Genomic DNA, 19,545 nt, shown 5'->3' on the forward strand with positions numbered 1-19,545 from the left:
ATTTTTTTTCGTTGTCCGTTTTCCTTTTTTTTTTTTCTTTTAATCTTCATTTTTGTGTGTTGAAGAGGAAAGGCATCGCGAATTTTCTTCCCGAGCGGGTTTTTCCCCCCATCGAGATTTTGCTCCAAATTTGCAGTGACACACTGGGCCGTAGTTGGATCGCCAGCACAAACGGGTAACAGCTTCGCAGCACATCACAGCGGCGAAGCACATCACAGGGCGAAGCACATCACAGCCGCTAAACAATTCACAGCCGCTCAACAAACGGTCGACCAGCACACCGTCGATCAGTACAACCCTTATCGAATTTCCCCCTGGTTCATCGCGCAACGTGAGGAGCGAGGACGAGCGGCATACCCGCAGCATACCCGCGGCATACGTGCGGACGTACTTAAAATAATCTGTGTAGAGATACACCCCACTACCCCCTCTCCCTCACGGAACAGTTACACATCCACTGACAGATCGGAAAAAAAAAAAAAAAATACACCGCAAACCTACAGGAACCGCACACCAGACATTCTGCTCGCTCGAACGGGAAATGACCACCTTCAGTGTTTTACCAGTCCTATAACGTCGCGTCCGCTCGAGAAAGGAAAAGAAGAGAAAAATAAACTTCAAAGTGTAGTCAACGCCAACGTGCAGAGCTGACGCGCGACCTGATTGCACCGCGCAGATCGATCCCCCATTTGCCGCTCAACCAGCTAAGGACACCCCCAAGCGAAGTGCATTTAAAGCGCAACATTTTTGATAGCCCTGCTCGTATATCACCAAACGGGAAGTTACACAGCGAGGCTTAGATTAAACGAACTAGAGCATCGCTGCGGTTGCCACCCAACGCACACTTTGAAGAAGGACAAAAACGGGGAAGAGAAGTGGGTAGATCCTCACAGAGTGGCGAAACTAGCCAAACAGATGCGCAGCAGGGGTTGTTTAAAGGGCCACCACCATTTTGAAAATAACCCACAAAAATAACCCACAAAAATAACACCCCAAAATAACACACAAAAATCCGCAGAAGTACCCCCCGAAGGATCCCCGCTCAGCGCCCCCCCCACGCTGCAACCCCCCCAACTGCAATGCGAAGAGGAAGCATCCCCCGTTAGAGCCCTCTCCCCAAATTGTTTATAAGACATTCAAAATAAAGGAAAAAAAAAAAACGGCGCCAAGGGCTTGCTCGTGAGTATAGACCCCCCCACACCTACACACATACACAATTGGAAAAAGCGTTTCTACACACCAAGTCAGCATGACGAGCGAAAGTGGGAAGATCTCGGGACCCGATGATACAAGCCACATGCCTACGTCCTGCCCCTCTTCGAAAGACGGGATCAATGAGAGGAGTGAAACACAACCAGAGGAGACGACTCAAAGGAACTCAACTAGTCAACATAAAAATGGCACCCTTACATTTGTCACGAATAAATTTTTAAACGAAAGGAGTAACGTAACGATGGTCCATGAGGAGGGGACCCTTGTGGGGACGCACACATACGGGCAGTTCGTAGTACAACCTCCCTTTAAAACTGACACCAGTCTGAAGGCAGAAGAACCACCAAGTGAAACCCACGCGAAGGGAGCAAGTGCCACCAACACAGGTGAGAAAAGGAAGAGTCAGCCCCCTTCCAGGATGATCACCTCCTCAACCTCCTTCGCCAAAACGTACGCCGAAAGGGTGACCCGTAAAGGCGCGGCCAACGAAGCTGCTGTTAGCGAAGCTGCTGCTAACGAAACCAGGGCCAATGAGGACGTGGCCAAAAAAGAAGACAATCCCGTCGCCGACGCGAAAGCACCCCAGTTGGGACGCCCAGCAAGCGATTCTCAAAATTTTTCCAACGAAAAAAAAAAAAAGGAAGAAGAAGAAAAAAAGAAAAGGCAGTACCCTTCATGGGGTTAGAAATGCCGCTTCGAACGAAAGCACCAAGGAACTGATCAAAGGCGGAAGCAGCCTCCACTACGACTCCTGGCACGAGATGGACGACCCGAAAGGGGAAGATCTGACCAGCCGAAAGACGCCAATCAGGGAAGAGAAGCACAACAGGAGAGGCATCACCGACGGAAGTGATTCAATCATGGGGAATACACAACGGGGAAAGGGCCCAACCAACGAGGTCATCCCAACCAATGAGGTCATCCCAACCGGCGAGGACATCCCAACCAACGGGGACACCCCAACCAATGCGAACCACAACAGGAAGAACCCACCAGACGGATGGCCAAAGAAAAAAATAACCCTCCTTAAGAGGAACGAAGTAAAGTATGAAAAATACGCAGGGGGTGGAAATTACCCCATAGGTAGTGTCCCTACTGGAGGAAAAAATTGGCACCAAGAGACATCTCAGAAGACACTCGAGCAGAGAGAAAAGGAATATAGAAAAATACGAGCGAGGATTTTTTCCAACTTTAATAAAAAGAAAAATAGCTTAAGGGTCCCGGATGACTGCATGTTCAAAGACGGTTCTAACGGTGTGCAGGATCCTCCCACAGCTAGCCATTTTGCCATGCCGGTTGGAAGCCCCTATGGTGCAGCGGCAAACAGTGCGTACGGAGCAGCGGCTAACAGTGCATACGGCGCAGCGGCTAACAGTGCATACGGCGCAGCGATGGGCACCCCGTACGACACACCGCTTAACAACGTCTACTCCTGCGCGATGAGTGGATCCTACGCCTCGGCGAATACCAACCCGTATGCGACCAACTTCTGCAACCTCCCCCCTAGTAACCATGAAGCCCTCCTTTACACACATAATAGTATGCATATGGGAAGGATGAACACGACGAACGATGTGCCTCCCCCACCCCCAACCTTCTACCCGAGCAGCCAAACAGTTTACTCAAGTTATGTGTACGACATGCAGAACCAGTCCAGCTTTTCCAAAACGCCTACGTCCTTCCCCTTCCCCATCGAACCCAGTACGAACTCTTACCCGCATTACAAGAACATAAACTGCCCTCCCGGCAGGGGGAGTATCTCCAATCGGGGCAAAGCGAAAATGGTAGATTGTTGCACCAAGGGAGACACAGGGAAAGACACAGGGAAAGAGACTCTAGTAGGTCCCCACCAGTTCGAGCTGAACAGTGGGGCGCACATGGATGGAGCATACCCCACGGGTACCTATAACAACGGTGTGCATAACAGCGGTGTGCATAACAGCGGTGTGCATAACAGCGGTGTGCATAAGGACGGCCTGTATGCCTGCGGGCTGCAGAGTGGATCCCTAAACGTAACCCCTGAACCCATGCAAGGCACTGCACTCATGAATCACCCCAAACAGAACAGCCTCGCAAGCATCACACAGGTAGATGCGATTAGCCAAATGACAAATAAAGGTAAAACTCCCAACATAGAGAGGACAACCTTCACAGGAAAGAGCTTTACATCCTTAAGTAACAAAATAAATCAAGACCATGGCAAAAAAAATAACATACCAATTGGGAAGAGGATCAATAGTGGCTCGAGGAAAAAAGGGGGCGTTACAAATGGCATCCTTAACAACATCATCGCTGCTGAAATGCCCAAACAGATGGGCTTCTTACAGGGGGGGGTGGAAAACATACACAACTCTGCTGCTACCGTCAGTGGGGGGGGAGGCACCTCTCGAAGGAAGAAAAAGGACAACGTCGGTGGTGTCAGTGGTGTCAGTGGTGCCGGAGCTGCCAGGACTGTCAGTGCCGCTGTAGCCCCAAGTACAAATGCATACTCAATGACGAACACCAGCTTGCTGGTCACCCCCCAAATGAACATCCTCACGAATGAGGCGCCCCTCGGGGGAAATAGAAACCAAAAGAGTGGGGATTTCGAAAGGGGGGAAGGAAGGAGAATACAACCAGGCGCTCCCCCGTTTAACTCCAAGGGGGGGACCCCCACCAACAACCAGCAATCCTTTTGCACTGCTCAATCGGAGGGTACCCCTGATGAACAGTTCCCACAACACATAAATGAAGAAGGCACTCTGGGTTCACGAAGTGGTTCCAAGAGGGACAAAAAAAACGCAGCATGCCCCCTCCTTCAGGTGAATGTACCAAATGAAGGGCAGGGGACAAAGGCCGCCCAGTGGGAGGGAAAGGGACTCCCCCCACCGACACTCCACTACAGTGATTCACGACCCGGAAGGGAGAACCCATTAGGAGGTGCACCACTAGGAGGTGCGCTCACCAGAACGAACGACGGTAAAGGTACACATACCAATGTAGCCTGCTCAAATGAGGGAAGTAACAATAGACCCCTTCCAAACGTAGGCGACATGACCGATAACGCGGAAGTAAAGGGGAAGAAGAAAAGGAATTACAAAAGGAAGAAAAAAAAGAATGCACAGTGTGGCATCGCAAAGGGGACAGTTACCCCGATGGGGTCATCGATGGGGTCATCGATTGGGCCAGCCATCACCACCGTGACCTCAACGGCGAACCCCCATGTGGCCAACGCGAGCTCCCTTCGAAGCCCCAACGGACCAGTGCCAAGTGCAGCATACCTGCCAAACCAAAGCGCGCCCCCCGGACGAACGAACCACTCATTGTACAAGCACAGCGACCCCCTCTTTGTCATGGACGAACTAGAATACTGCAGGGACATAACCCTATACGAGAAGAGATTCGACAGGGGGAACAACACTGTACAAAGCAGTAAGAGGTATGATGTGGACTTCCCCTCTTTGTATTGAGAGAAGAAGCACCTCCACCACCACCACTACCACCTCTACCCCCCCGGGGTGGACAGTGCAACACCCCTACACAAGTGAACGGTCCCAATTTTTTGTTGATTTTTAATTTTTTCACACCTACGTGTGTAGAGTCCTGGGGCACACGTACGTAGAACAGTCCATATGTGTGAATTTATATCGTGTCGTTTCTTGCGTAGGGAGGTAGGAGGTACAGAAGGAATCAGGGGGGGGTTGGGTTCGATTCCCGTTGGGAGTCTCACCTTAACATGCCTTCCCATCAGTTATTATTAGTTGTGCACGCACGCATGCCGGTGTGCATGCCTGCACATGGGCATATATACAATTACGATTATGCGTCCTCATGTGGGTGTACCTTTCCCCTCGACATGCTGCATTTGCGCGACGCACGCACGTTTTCCTTTTTTTTGTGTGTATATAACCCATTTGAAAGAAACGCGAAAAAAAATGCAAAAAAAAATGCGAAAAAGATGCAAAAAAAAATGCAAAAAAAGTGCAAAAAAAATGCAAAAAAATGGAGACTCCCCTGATGTAGGGGACTCGCAGTGGGGGGGGGAAGCAGTCCAGGGGGACCTGACCATTCCCACAAAGAATAACACTCATCTAGGGAAGAAAGCAAAAGTGCGACTGTCACGAACGGACACGCAGTTTAAGCTTCTCTCTGCACTATCTCCCAACACAGAACCCTTTGCAGCTCCACCCCTTACCGCCTAGAAATGACCCACGAAAAAAAAAGAAAAAGCGGAAAAGTCGCACAGACCGACTTCTCACTCAGTTGTTGCCACGACAGTAATGCTCACCCCAATTCCCATTCTGCCACTCCACATCCTCCCCTTAGGCAGTAGTAAGGGTTTAGGTAAAATCTTTGCTTCGCACCAAAGTGGAAGTACACGAAGGATAACAGGAAGGCCATCGACACGAGCAACAGGGCTACGCATTGGACATAGATAACTGCGAAGGGGGGGGAGAGGAGATGAAGCAGAGGAGGAGAGGCAGAGGAGACGAAGCACAGGACATTGTAACGGTCACTGTCGTCTCCACGGTTTCCGTCACGGTAGTCTCCACGGTCATGATCATGTGCGAGGCTAACATGTGTGGCACTGTGCACAGTTCGATCCTCCACAGTGGGAGGGAATTCCCTTTCGCATTGCCATTACGTGCAGTCCAGGGGGCACCCACGAGGGGCACCGTCGCCAAGGCGACAAGGGACCACACAGAGAAAACTAAAAAAGGGGGGCAAATGGAAAAATGGGAAATGGGAAAATGGAAAAATAAGAAAATGCAAAAATGCAAAAATGGAGAAAAGAAAAACGTAGGAACAAATGAGGAAGGACCAAAAAAGAAAGAGCAATCAATCCATCACGCTGCGTGTGTCCCCTACCGGCCCCAGCGTAGAGACAGAAGAACTTATTCGTTGGCGCCGCGTCGCACTCGATGAAGGCGTCCCTGCGGGGGGGAGGACAAGGAGGGAACCATTGGAGTGGTTACAGAAAAAAAAAAAAGTATGCACAACGGAAAAGAAGCGCAACGGAAAGAAGCGTAACGTAACGTAGCGCAACGCAACGCAACGCAGCAATGGCGGAGCGCGCGCACACACTGACTCACTCCGGCAGGGAAGCCGAAAGGAACAAACGCACCGTCGCCCCAACCACCGGGTAACGCAACCCCTGATAAACCACACGTATCACAACGTAAAGAACCCAGTAACATACTACACAAAAAAGGAAAAGCAATACACCATCTCCCCCGTTCATCCAAACGTACAAGAGATACAAAAAAAACTGAGGAATGTCCTCCAGAAATTTAGTCATAATCATATATGTCCTCTCCATCCTACTGTAGAAACACAAAATGGAGATTTCATCCCACCGAAAATACATTACCTTCTTAAACACACCAAATAGACTAAACAAATCGTGATGCTCCTCCGGAATCATATTTAAAATGAAGTACTTCCGAAGGTGAAAAGTACAATAAGAAGTGATATACAAAGAGAGTAGCCAAATAAATGCTACTTTGTGAACTAGCTCTTGGTGTATATTTTTCCATTCTGTCTCTCCAACTAGTTGATAGGCCATCTTTAGCAGAAACACCCCGTCGTTAACTAATTTGAAACACCTGCTCATGCTAAAGAGGGTCACTTTGGTTTGTTCCTTCCTCAGTTCGTTTTTGTTGCGCACCTGTTCGTACGTATAATGTGTTACGATCTTTTGATTATCCTCCCCAAAGGTAACCCCCTTCGTGTAGTTGTCCCATTTGTTCGCGGTCATCTCATCGGAGTAGCTCCTCCCCAACTCTCCATTTAACCACTCAACATAAACACCTTCCAAAGGGTATTGTTCCATCATGTTATCGTCCTCGTTTTGTCCCTCCCCCAAAGATTCATATCTGTAGTGTTTCTCCTCTCCCTCGTGGGTGCCCTCCACTAGGGAACAGCTTCGTCCCCCGCAACGACCTTGCAACATCTGCAGTGTTTTGTGGTGCTCCTGTGGACTGGCTTGCTCTTCCGAACTGCACACTTGTCAGTTAAACCGACTAGCTTTCACAGCAGTAAAAAAAAAAAAATTGACGAGTGGCGAGTGTCTGTACACCGCATATTTCTCATTATCGTTATCGTAATCCTATAGTTACCCCACAGTTAACCCCTCCCTTTTCGCCTTCTTTTTTTGACTTTTTTTTCCATCCCCTATGGGCGTAATCGCCTCATCAGGAACTGACCCATTTTTACGCCATGTCAAATTGGCCAAGTCTGCACACGGGTAGCCACCCCTAGTGCGCCAAATTCTACACAGATCTTCCTCACAGTGCGCACCCTCAGCCCCCTTTCGGGCCCCCCCCCAAAAAAAATACAATATTCAGGTGGTTCGTCCCCCCGGAGTTCACAACATGAGCGAACCTCGTCTTAACACCCCCACACAGAGGTTTCCTGTGTCGTTCACCTACACCAGGGGGTACTCCCCTTTTTGCGGGGAAAAAAAAAAAAAACCCTCCTCTTTAATTAGCCTAACAGGATAATATTAAATGGAGAGCGGCCATCGGTCAGGTGAATGAGATTAAAAAATTTGGACATAAAAAAAAAAAACGCAATGAAGGATGCACTAGGCAGCGAACTGGACGGAGAAATAAGGCTGGATGGTGAGCGCCAAAACCGCCTCACGCTCTCCTGCTGGGGTCGGCTACACGCACACGGACGTTCACGCGTGCGGTCCACCTTATGCATTTCGTCTCGTCTGTACACCCCCCCTACGCCGCGTTCAACAACGAATGCACAGACGAAGCGAAGCTCATCAGCTGGATATACTTCGTGGCCCCGCTGTGCAGGCGGTAGTCGTGGCGCGACAGCTCCAACAAAATCTGGCTCTTCACGGAGTCCTGGTACTCTGTATTCATAACAAAATAATTGTTAAGTGATTTAAAAATGTACGCAACGTCATACCCATCCTCAATGATGTCCTGCACAGCCTTCTCCACATTCTTTAAGTCCTTCATTTTGCACGCATCGATAATTTTCGAAATAATATCATCCGCTGGCAAACCAGACACGTCCAACACAGATTCAAGTGTTATCATGGGATCAATACATGAACATAATTGCAAAATGGACACTGCTCTTCTCAAATCCCCTTGTGTTGTCTCAATAATTTTACCCAAAGCATCATCCAAGATGTTAATCCCTTCACTTTTGCATATATAAAGTAACTTCTCCTTTTTTATATTAATTGGAATACCTTGAAATCGGTAACAGGAACACCTACTATATATAGGGTCTGAAATTTTGTGAATATAATTACATATCAATATAAACCTCGTTACATTGGAATAAATTTCGATTATTCTTCTCAATGCTGACTGTGCATCTTCTGTCATCATGTCTGCTTCATCCAAAACGACTAACTTCCATGGTGGCAGGGTTTCATTAGTCTCGCTGTTGATTTTGTTTTTACTTATACTTATTCTTGTGTACGCTTTTATTTTTTCTCTCACCACGTTTATCCCTCTGTCATCTGACGCGTTTAACTCCAGCACACGTTCGCTTATGTTATCTCTGCCAAATAATTCATGAGCTAAAGCGTTGATGGCCGAGGTTTTCCCTGTGCCGGGGGGACCATGGAAGATTAAATGAGGCATGTTCTTCGTCCTCACTACCTCCTTCAGCATGGACACCGCGTTCGTTTGGTGTACAATGTCGTCCAGCTTCTTCGGCCTGTATTTCTCCACCCACGGCAGGTTGTCCATCGTGCTGCCTCAAGGGGAAACAACAAATAAGTAAACAAAGAAGCATGCAAATGGGGAAATAAATAAATGTGGCAGAGGTGGCCTTCTTAAATGGAGCACACACACGCAGCGGACCACTCTGCACATACGGGAGACGCCCCGGAAATGCGGCAAGATTGGCGCACAAAGGGGGTAGCTAGCCAAAAGGTTTTTTTTTTTTTTTCACTCTTGTTCAGGTAAATTTTTCAAAATAGTGCGCATTGGGGCCAAGTAGCTATTATTTAGCTGCAAAATTGGAAGCAAATTGGCTGCAAATTAGCAGCAAATTGACTGCTAATTGGCTGCAACTACTGCCTCGCTCACACAGTTTGCCTCTCACTTATTAAGGAATAACCACGGAACGGTGAACATTTGAAAGTTCCCCTGTTTGACAATTCGACCGGTCTACACCAGCACAACTGTGGTTTTTTATTTTTCCCCGGCCGATGCGCGTACTTTCCAAGTGGCCACCTTTGGGATGTCTCCTAACGTGTGCGCGAATGTGTGCACATATATGATGCCCCTATGCCCATTCAAGTAGGCACAGTGGTATGTGTATCTCCCCCCCCATGTGCTCACTCACGCACTCACCTGATTCTTGCTTAACGGGGGGAATCCTCCTTCAGGTATGCTTCCTCAAAGTATGGATGGACTGACTGCCTGTGCCTCTGTTTTTCCTCACTTACGGCGTGCGCCTTCTGGAATAGCTTATCCCTGTGCGATTATGTGTCAGCTGCGAGGGGCGAAGATTCATAAACAATACTGCTTCGAACAGCGGTGATTAAAATGCCTTCTCCTGTTGATTTCCCCTTTTTTTTCGTTTCGCTTACCTTTGAACTTTTAAAATTCTGTGAACTGGCAAGCAAGCGTACACAGTGCCATATACAAACTGCTTTTTTTTTTTTTTTTTTTTTAATTTGCACAAATTTTACGCGTACCACTGACGAGCAAACGGAGTCGTTTGCCAAAAAGGCGCAAACGAAAAGACGTACAGAAAAGCGTGGGGAAAAGGGAACTTATGCCTCCGCCACGTATGCACATCCATGCGCGATAGAGGAAACACCTTCCACGCTAATCAACCAAAAGGATGAGATGATTCCCCTTTTGAAGAAGAAGCACACCGCGTGAAGTACATGAAGGGCTAATTCCCCCGTAGGGCCCACTTCTGCACTGGGTGAAAATTAAAAATGTGTTTTTTTTTTTTCCTGTTCCACGATTTATATCTACATATATCGCGCGCAACTACTTTGACAACGCTTCTTTTGAACCGTGCATTTGCAGCAGTGACCGAGGCACATTTGTTCATGCTAGCTATTTTTTCCCCTCCCACCATTTAGGTGCATCCAAAACGGTATACAGAAGGGACCATAGCATTGCTACTTTTCCTTCGCTGCAAGCCTAAGGGGTCCGCAAGCAGCCGTTTGATAAGCGATACCCGATTTGGCATGTAAAATAGTCACACTGAGCAACGAACGCATAAGCACGTGAATAAACACACATAAAAACGAACCATTTGTTATTTCCACCCCTGCACTGAACGTTCGTGCATATATTCTTTTGCACGTGACAGAACATAGTGTGTAGAAATACGCAGAAAAGCGCATCATGCCCGTGAAGTGTTTCCCCCCCGAAATTTAATTCAAGTCGCATCACCAATAGGTCCCTGCAAAGAGTCATCCCTAGTTGGAATCGTAACGCTGTAGCAGTGCGAGGCTCGAGATTGAATGCGTTGTTCACGGGGGAGACCCCAAGTATGTATAGGGATGTATAGTCATGCATAGGCGTAGGCAATGCTGCATAGGCTTAGGCATTCCTGCATAGGCTTAGGCAACCCTGCATAGGCATGTATTCCCCCCTCCTCTCCCTTCCATTGTTAACCAACGGCGCGCTCGAATTGCGCCCAATTAATGCACGTACACTGCGCACTTGCTACTACGCCTGACGAGTGGAGCATCAACCAGCTCAGGTTATTCTTCCACCCCTAGCTCATCCAGCGTTAACCACACGTGCGCACGAGCGTACACGCGGGTGACGAGTCCAATTAGTTTTTATCTCCCCCTCACCCAGGGCAAACCCATACAAACAAAAAAAAAAAAACACATTAATGCAAAAGCTCAAAGTTTTGACAAACTCCAACGTCGCCACTATTTTATTACCGCTAAGGAGAATGGCCACATCAGGAAAAACCGCCGTCAAGCTGGATTCGCTCAACAATGAAATGTTCAAAGCGCTGAGAGAAAAAACGCTAAGTCTGAAGAAGGAAAAACTGCACGTCCATTTATCCGGAAATAATTTAAACGTAACTGCAATTGACAAGGCATGTCCCCTCACCTTTTTTATGCTGAAGCATAAGTACAAGATAGACACACAGAGTATCCAAATTAAGGTGGCAAGTAGGGGCTCTGTCGGAGAGGGCAGTATCGGGAGTGGAGCGGATGCATCCCTTATACGAAGCGAACCCTCTCATGGTGACAATAACCATGGAGGGGGCACCACCCCAAGGGTGGGAGAAAAAAGCTCACCCAACGTGGAAACCAACGCGGATGTTAGCAGTGGCATTAGTGCAACTGGAGGAACAAACTTCTTAGACTCATTCATCCAATTCAATATCCCCGTTTTGAACGAATTCGATCGAGCCTATTTCTACAAACACATCATTGAGATAATAGACACACTCGCTGCAGATGTTGTGTACAGACATAGCATAGGAGGATACAAAAAAAACGACAAATACAATTTCGTCACGGTCCTCTTTAACAACCTGAAGGTTTATGAGAAGAGCCAACTCCATCACGAGTTTTGTTTCTCCCTGTACGAGCAAAAGCCTTTGACCATCAACTGTTACCTTGTCCACTCGGGGAACACCTCCTACATATTGAAGCTGGACTTTTTCCAAGAGAATAATCTCATTTTCGATATATACACAACGTTTGTAAATATAAACAGCTTAACATTCAAACCGCAGGAAGTTGTGCCTGTGATAAATTCGCATCAGAATGAGAAGTACGAGCAGGTAAGTCTCTTTGCGGCACACCTCAAGGACGTGCAAAATTTGTTTAACCACAAGGACGTGAAAAATAAGTTTTTGCGACAAGAAGATATAAATTTCATGCTGGATTATTTTAAAAACACTCCTGTGGAGAAAAAGACTTATGAGAAAAATGAGTACCAAACTACGGACATTTTTCAGTATGACCATGTTCAGGCCAAATCGGCCAACGGGGGGGGCGCGTCAGGAGCAGGGGCAGGATCGGGAGCAGTGGCAGGAGCCGGAGCAGGAGTAGGAGCCGGAGCCGGAGCAGCATCGTCAGCTGGGGCTGCAAACAACGCGCAGGGAAAAAACGCCCTGCCGATCCTCGGACACATTTTGGACACAAACAACATAGCCTTCTACACGGGGAAGAATAACTTCTACTGCAAAGATTCTTACATCGAGTCGAAGAACTTCATATCGTCGGAATTTAAAAACATCCACAACGTCACCTTTGGCGGATACCTAGCTTACCTCTCCTTCTGTCACGCCATGACTGTAATCAAGCACTACGTTGCTCGCCCAGTCCTTATCGAGTTAAACGAAATTCAGTACATTCTGCCCGTTCCCTGTAACTCTATCGTATCGTTTAGGGGAAAAGTGATTTACTGTGATGCTGACAAAATTCAGATAAAAATTGCAGCTTACTGTTTTGACTTGAAAAAAAATGCTTACTACTTAACCACCATTTTTGACATGTCCTTTGAAAATAATTCAGCCATCTCGTTTATTCCCCAGTCGGAGGAGGAGGTTAAGCTTTATTTGTTGAGCTACATCCGTTCGCAGCTACTCCCATAGGGGAGGAGGGGTTGCCTTTAAGGGGGCACAGTGCAGGTGACCTGCTTGGCATGGTCCAGCTTTTTCCCCCGTACGCAACATAAATGGGGCACCTTCGTTTGTGTGTATGTACACCTTCACAGAAGCAGCTAGCCAGCTAGCTATAGCGAACTGTAGCTATTTTTTTTTTTTTCTTGACAATTTGAAAAAAAAAAAATATGACCGTTCAGGCGATTCCCACAAAGTAGATAAAAACGAGCACCACATCGTTGCACTGATAACCGCTTTAAGAATAAAAATGGGTACACTTTTTCTTTCAGGGGACATGTCCCTCTGCCAATTTCGCCCATCCCGTAGGCAACGCTCAATTGGAGGGGAGGTGGCCAAGTTGTAGCCTCTTTTACCTCCCAAATCATGCTATGCTAATAACTGTTTTCTTTTTATTTCATCCCTAAACGGGGACTGCTAATGTTGTGCGTTTTTTCGACAATTTGCATTGAAAACAAAGTGGTCGTCGTTCCGAGACAGACTTGCTCAGCGGCTAAACGGTTCGCAAACGGCGCGTGTGCATTGGGTGATTGTACATGCAATAGTCGTAGTGATGGTAAAAAAAAAAGGAGGGGAACGAAAAGGATGGGAATCCCTCACCGGTAACTTCGATGAAGGGACCTGTTCACCCCTTCGCCCCTAATTTCCATGGAGAAGAGATCCTTTCCCCCTCTCGCCTACAACTGCGACGGGTTGACGTGCTTGGATGTCTCCTTTCGCACTCTTCTTTGCTCTCTCGATCGAACCCTCACAAAACGCGAGTGAATGGCGCATGAAACGCAGTAGCACTGCTTGATGTACAATTTCGGTAACTGAAATGTGGAGTAAACTGAGGCCTCCTTTATATCTCTCTGCGCGGACGTGTCGACGATGTTCCTGATGTTGAATCTTTTAATGGCCTTGTCCTTGGGAACACACCTTCCACAGTTGGAGCACCTCAGAGGGTTCACGTGGCCTCGGTTGTGCTTGGACCTTCCTCCGTTTCTGCGTTTCTTTGGCATTTTGTTGGGCGAAAACTGCGGTGCATTGGGGGAAATGGGAAAGCATGAACGGTTTGCGTAGGGGAAAACGAAAAAGGCATTAGTGGTTGCGCAGGGGGAAGCAGAAATGTAAAATGGCCCCTCCCATGGTGGCGGAAAAAATATAGCCTTCTTCTCGCGGTCCCCATCCGTAAGCCCCTTTATACAACAGTATTAAAGGCCACTGTTCAGCTCATCTCTCGCGGGGAGGAAAAAAAAAAAACAGCCAACCCTCTCCATCATGCGTTTTATAACCCATTTCCATCTTGCGCTTAGCAACCCCTCTACGCCGTTTCCATTGTACATACTTAGTGGATACTCACAGGCCATACGCAGGTGTATTTGCGCGCCTAAGCATCGGGTGAGGTGAGTGTTGATGATGCCTCTGCTTTTTTCCTTCTTACCTGTTGAAATTTGAACTGAAAAGATGGCTTGCAAAAGTTTCAGCGATGCTTCTACTCCTCGCCTTTATCTTGTACGTAATGGTAAATGCGACGTTAATCGGTTTTGTTGCTTTCGTTCGTTTTGTCACGACAAGGAAGGGGGGATACGAAAATTGTTCAGATGAATCACAAGGATAAAAAAAAAAAAAAGCGTAAAAATTAATTTGGTAAAAAGGAATTAAAATCCAAATTGGCAAAAAAATTAGCTAACTAATTTGTCAGTTCGTTTAAAATAAATTTTCTTTCGTGGGTTAATATGCCAAACTATGCTCCGCACATATGCGCGTGCGTACGGAGATGTAGCGTTAATTTTATTTGTGCCAATTGTGTACGACGCAGTGGGGTAACCGTAACTCGCAAAACGAGGAACGCACAATAGTGGGAGAAAAACCAAGTAAAAATGCTACATTACTTTTCTCAGGATTGTGAAAAATGCGCGACGGAGCCAGGGTTAGAGCGCGAGTGCCTATTATTTCTATATGCGTTTGGGGGAGCGCTCCTGGAAAAGCAAACCCCTTTTAAAACCCCTTTTTTTTTCTGATATTTTTTTATATAGCCCGTATGTCACAAGCAAAATCAATCAGGAGGAACGATATCACCCCAACATTTGCGATGAGATGATGCATTTTGTTATAAGCATTTAATCCCCGTTTGTGTACCCCCCAATGTGTTGCTACTTTTCCGTAATTTATTCCCATTGATGTTTTAAAAAAATAAAAAGCAACTTTGTTTTTTGTTTTTCTTTTTAATCATTTATAGAGGAAAAGCGAAATAAAAATGCTCCATTTAGCGTTCAGGTGAAGGTTTCGTCGTTCTTCACGGAAGGAACCATAACCTGACAAGAAGGTACAGGGAATAATACCCCCCCCAAAAAAAAAAAATTCAGTTCTGTTTGGTCCCTCGAACATGTGAAGAGAATTAACTCTGCTTTGTCATCCTTTCATTTGAAGAAGCCAAAATGCTTCATTCTGAATTTGGAAAAGGAGATTCCATGTCGTTTTCCCCACAAGCGCAAAAAAAAAAAATGTTCTTCATGTACTTTTTAAAATTGCAAAAAAAAAATGCTTTAAAAAAAATAACCCATTCACCACTCCCGTTTTATATACCCCCCTTGCGATCTCTTCTTAAACAAACATCTATCACGTAACTATTTTTATCGTTCATTTTGGACCTCATTTTTACAACTGCCGAAAATACTACCTCCAGGGAACAGACCCGAAACGTAGGACTTTTATTGAAAAGTAAATTTCGTACTAATTACGATCCCCGTTTAGCATTGTCATCGAAAAGGGGCCCTGTTCACTTGAACTGACTCACCTGCCAGGGAAAGCATTTCGAAAGTTAAGAGGCAAACTGTAGGGAGCAAACTGCAAATGCGTAAATGTGAAAAAGCGTGCTGGTCAGACTGACCTACGAAAATGCTCAACTGAACACCCTCTCCCGAAAGGACACAAAAAGTAGATCGAACGACTGTCTACATTCCCAACTGTGGTGTGTGCCTCACCTACTCGAATGAACGCATACCCGTTTTGAAAAAAAAAAAAATTATGAACCGTTCATAATTTTTTTTCTTCAATTTGTATGTCCCCCAGCTGTAACCCATTTTTTACTGACCCGCTATCCCCTTTACCCGAATTGCCAATCTCTCCACATGAATTCAAAGCGGGTAAATAATGTGATTAGCCTTTTGATAAACGAAATAAAAACAAATGAGCGCCCAGAAAGCGCAAAAGAATTGGCCAAAGAAAAGGGCATAAATGTTGCCAAGTCATTTTTGAACATTAACCATTCAGGTAAAAAAAAAAAAAAAAAAAGCACACATATATTTACACAATTTGGCTAGCTCACCATTTTTGCAAAAAAAAAATTACTCCATTTCATTGTGAGACGACATGTTCGCCATTTTTACCATCACTGTGGGACCCTAATTTTTCCATCCCTATTTTTGCGTCTTGCCCAGGTGAAAACCTCCCCTGTGAGAGGCCCAAACGAAACTGCCGAGCAGAAAATGGGCAACCTCGGAATAGTGATCTCAGTGTAAATTCGCAGGAAGAACAGAAGACCACCCCCGACGAAGACAACCTGGACGGAGACAACCTGGACGGAGACAACCTCGACGAAGACAACCTCGACGATGACGTCATCGGCGAAAAGGAAAAAGCGGCATTGGAATTTTATGATGAGCGGATAGACATTTTCGAAGAAGAATACGTGAACAAAAAATATAGTAAGATCGAAAAGGCAACTAAACCGCGGCGAAGCTTCGCCAATTGTGGCCTAACAGAATTGCACTCTTGCTCAGAATGCACGCAAAGCTATATATAATCGCACTTGTATATACAGACCTGTGCTTACACGTGTACATGCTTGTTTTATTTTTTTTTTTCCCTGCCAGGATTCTGCACCAAAAACTGCGATTCGAGTTTGTGCTGTTGCGGGTGCTTCATTCCAGTTTGCTACCAAAGTCAGAGGTAATAAATAGTTTTTTTTTTTCTCTTGCATCAGGGCCGCTTATATGTGCTGCACGTTCCACTCCTATTGCCCCTTCCTCTCCAATGCAGGCACGAGATCTACGTCAACCAGTACAGAAGCTTATACGCGGTGAACGTACGGATCGACGACAAGCGAGTTATTCATGAGCACGAAATAAATGCAGTGGAGAACGGCGGCGACGGCAAACAAGGTGATACCAAACGGGGTAACGGCAAAAGAGGTGATACCAAACGGGGTAACGGCAAACGCAGCCACCAGCACGGTGACCCAAAGATCCCCCCCCCGGTGGACAAAGCGGAGAACCAAACAGAACTCCCTCACCCCGAGTGCGCAGAAAACCCCGAAGGAGAAAAAAACAGGGAGGACGAAAAATCACAAATATATCACGCCGTTTTTTGCGAAAACTGCAATAATCATGTTGCCTATCTTGAAATAAAAAAAAATATTTTCCATTTTTTTGATGTGCTACCTGACTGAGTATATGCTCCGTGCATAACTTCCTCCCACAATTCGTTTTTCCGTTGTGTCAGTTGGACACACCTCTGTGGGGATAAGCAGTTGCTTCCTACACACCGCTTCCCACACCCTACGTGCTTGCGAATGGGCGAATACTTAACTCTCTGCACGCACGTCTCCCCATTTGTATAAGTTTCACATATGTCGTTTCTCCCCCCTGTGACGCGACACGCATGTTATTAATTTTCATTCCATGTTGTTGCTTTTTTTTTTTTTCTTTTTTTTCCCATCCTCATTTGAGAACTCCTCCAATAATCCCACTTGGAATGGGTTATGGTTAATTTGTTTTTCCTTCTGATGAAAATACTGCTCCCTCGATCGCCCAGAGTGTAAACCCTATGGATGCAAAATCGCCCACGTCTCGTCCTACGGAGCATATCCGAATAGGGCTCTTCTTCTGTTGCACATAGCTTTGCAGAGTGTTGTACAGGGAGCTGTGATGGGGAATGTGACAAAGGCAAAAAAACGCACCTTTTCGAGAAATTAATTCAACTGCGTAAAGTTATTGCTTATTCGTAAAGCTTCTCTTTCGCCTTCCTCTTTTTATTCCTTTTTTTTTTTTTCTTCTCAAAAGGAAGTCGCTGGGAAAAGCTCCGTGCACAGATACGCCTTTTTACCATGTCCTCGCGAACTGCAAATGTGAAGAGTCATCATGCCGCGTGACCACTTCGTTGTACAAGCCTCGTAACGTATTTTTCTCGTTGTACAATTTTTTGCTCGCAATTTTTGCGCATTTCCCTTCGCCACGTAATCCCCAGGCGATGTCAAAAAAAAAAAAAAAAAAAAAAAAAAAATAGTTCAACAATTATTTTTCCCCGTTCTCCATAAGAGTTTGCTATTCGAGGAGAAGCATAAACTGCAAAAAGGCCCCTCTGCCCTTTCCTCTGCTTTGTGCATATCGGATGACACGAAATTTCATGGTCTACACCTTTACGGAGACCAAAAGTTGGCACGTTGAGGGGCTGACCGATGACCAACTTCTGGCCGAATGAATGCCCGACCGACCAACCGACCATCCAACCGAGTCACCGCCTTGCGCGTGCTGCACACCCAAACCCCCCATTTTGTCATCTCCGTTTAAACAAGGGGCGAAGAAAAAATGAAAGAAAGCAAAGTGAAAGGAGTAAAAAATGACAGAAGAAAAAAGTCATAACGAACCAACCAAAAATGAAAGCAGCGAAAATAAGTACCTCTCCCAAATATACTCCTTCCTAAATTCCAGTTATATTAAAAGTTCTTTTGAAAGTAAGCCTGAAGATGGTCAGAACAAAAAAAAGAGAAGAAATTTGTCTTCTCGAAAGGCTTATGGCTACCTCGTGCGGAGGTTTAAGAAGGTAATGATAAAAGCGAGCAACAGGAGAAATATTCTCGTGTCTGAAATTTTGGTCCCACCTTTTTTGAGGGGGGGGCACCTCTCTATTTTACACCCCGTTTTTCCCACTGCGCATGAGTTTACGTATATTCTCGAAACAACCACTCCACCATCATGAGAGATTAACCCCATTTTAATTATTCACTCCGTGTCTGTTTCACTTTTTTTTTCTTTTTTTTTTTTTTCCTCTCCATCACATTCGAAGGTTGCCATAGAATGCGACTTATACTTGGAAGAAATTCAAGTTCAAAATGAAAATGAGAAATTCATCGTTCAAATATTTGGGAGGAATTCCGTCACGTTAAAGAAGCTCTACAGAAAGAAAAAGATGATTGACCATTATTTTTTCCTCCTCATTTTGTTCAACATCTTGTCCAATTTGCCCTACACCATTATACCAATTCAGAAGGTAAAGCTCACGAAAATACTGCCTGACCCTGCAATAACATTTTTGTAAAAAAAAAAAAAGACACAAAAGGCACCTGCAAGAAGAGCACCTCCACACACTATTGCCCCTTTCCATCCCTTCAGTTTGTAGACATTTGCGATAGTTACATAACTCGAGGTGTGAAACTCCTGATGAAGTTGAACGCGTCCCACTACGGTAGGAAGAAGCGAATTCACAAAATTTACTTCGAGTCGGTAAGAAACGCGTTTGTCCCGATGCACGCGTTTACCTATTGTTTGGCCTACCTGTTCACATTTGCACATACACCCCCACACATGCACCTTTGTCCATCTTGGCATCTTTCTCCCACCCCCCATAGGTTTTCTACCTATTTGTGTCAATCTGGAATAATCACTATTTTGACTTTTCCCTGTCCAACACCATGGTAAGGAAAAAAAAAAGAAAAAGAAAAAAAAGCTAGCTAGCCAAAAGGGAAAAGGTCCTATATTTTTTTTTTTTTTTTTA

The 19,545-nt window shown here is 45.9% G+C and overlaps 7 protein-coding genes across 7 annotated transcripts in view; 4 read left to right on the forward strand and 3 right to left on the reverse strand.

Annotated features, from left to right (window-relative positions):
* Window positions 1-1,249: 1,249 nt before the first annotated feature.
* Window positions 1,250-4,661, forward strand: PCYB_041210 (hypothetical protein; the record flags this gene model as incomplete). Its single annotated transcript, XM_004225272.1, has 2 exons — window positions 1,250-1,662; window positions 1,799-4,661. The coding sequence occupies 2 exons, from the start codon at window positions 1,250-1,252 to the stop codon at window positions 4,659-4,661; spliced, it is 3,276 nt and encodes a 1,091-aa protein (XP_004225320.1).
* Window positions 4,662-5,475: 814 nt separating this feature from the next.
* Window positions 5,476-7,144, reverse strand: PCYB_041220 (hypothetical protein; the record flags this gene model as incomplete). Its single annotated transcript, XM_004225273.1, has 4 exons — window positions 5,476-5,630; window positions 5,837-5,902; window positions 6,061-6,125; window positions 6,285-7,144. 4 exons carry the CDS (start codon window positions 7,142-7,144, stop codon window positions 5,476-5,478), a joined length of 1,146 nt encoding a protein of 381 aa, XP_004225321.1.
* A 778-nt stretch (window positions 7,145-7,922) lies between these two features.
* PCYB_041230 (replication factor C subunit 2) lies at window positions 7,923-9,305 on the reverse strand (the record flags this gene model as incomplete). The annotated part of the gene is made up of 2 exons (XM_004225274.1): window positions 7,923-8,919; window positions 9,274-9,305. 2 exons carry the CDS (start codon window positions 9,303-9,305, stop codon window positions 7,923-7,925), a joined length of 1,029 nt encoding a protein of 342 aa, XP_004225322.1.
* A 1,795-nt stretch (window positions 9,306-11,100) lies between these two features.
* Window positions 11,101-12,762, forward strand: PCYB_041240 (hypothetical protein; the record flags this gene model as incomplete). Its single annotated transcript, XM_004225275.1, has 1 exon — window positions 11,101-12,762. One exon carries the CDS (start codon window positions 11,101-11,103, stop codon window positions 12,760-12,762), a length of 1,662 nt encoding a protein of 553 aa, XP_004225323.1.
* Window positions 12,763-13,466: 704 nt separating this feature from the next.
* PCYB_041250 (40S ribosomal protein S26) lies at window positions 13,467-13,790 on the reverse strand (the record flags this gene model as incomplete). Its single annotated transcript, XM_004225276.1, has 1 exon — window positions 13,467-13,790. One exon carries the CDS (start codon window positions 13,788-13,790, stop codon window positions 13,467-13,469), a length of 324 nt encoding a protein of 107 aa, XP_004225324.1.
* Window positions 13,791-15,902: 2,112 nt separating this feature from the next.
* PCYB_041260 (hypothetical protein) lies at window positions 15,903-17,221 on the forward strand (the record flags this gene model as incomplete). The annotated part of the gene is made up of 4 exons (XM_004225277.1): window positions 15,903-16,044; window positions 16,212-16,478; window positions 16,647-16,722; window positions 16,813-17,221. 4 exons carry the CDS (start codon window positions 15,903-15,905, stop codon window positions 17,219-17,221), a joined length of 894 nt encoding a protein of 297 aa, XP_004225325.1.
* An 852-nt stretch (window positions 17,222-18,073) lies between these two features.
* The window catches only part of PCYB_041270 (hypothetical protein), a 5,868-nt gene continuing 4,396 nt past the window's right edge, over window positions 18,074-19,545 (forward strand). Inside the window, exons 1-4 of the mRNA XM_004225278.1 lie at window positions 18,074-18,594; window positions 18,838-19,041; window positions 19,164-19,274; window positions 19,400-19,465. Coding sequence (XP_004225326.1) covers window positions 18,391-18,594; window positions 18,838-19,041; window positions 19,164-19,274; window positions 19,400-19,465 — 585 coding nt within the window. The 5' untranslated portion in view covers window positions 18,074-18,390. The remainder of the gene's footprint in view (window positions 18,595-18,837; window positions 19,042-19,163; window positions 19,275-19,399; window positions 19,466-19,545) is intronic.

The sequence above is a fragment of the Plasmodium cynomolgi genome, chromosome 4 (genome assembly GCF_000321355.1).
Source record: "Plasmodium cynomolgi strain B DNA, chromosome 4, whole genome shotgun sequence".
In the NCBI taxonomy this organism is placed as follows: Eukaryota; Apicomplexa; class Aconoidasida; order Haemosporida; family Plasmodiidae; genus Plasmodium; species Plasmodium cynomolgi.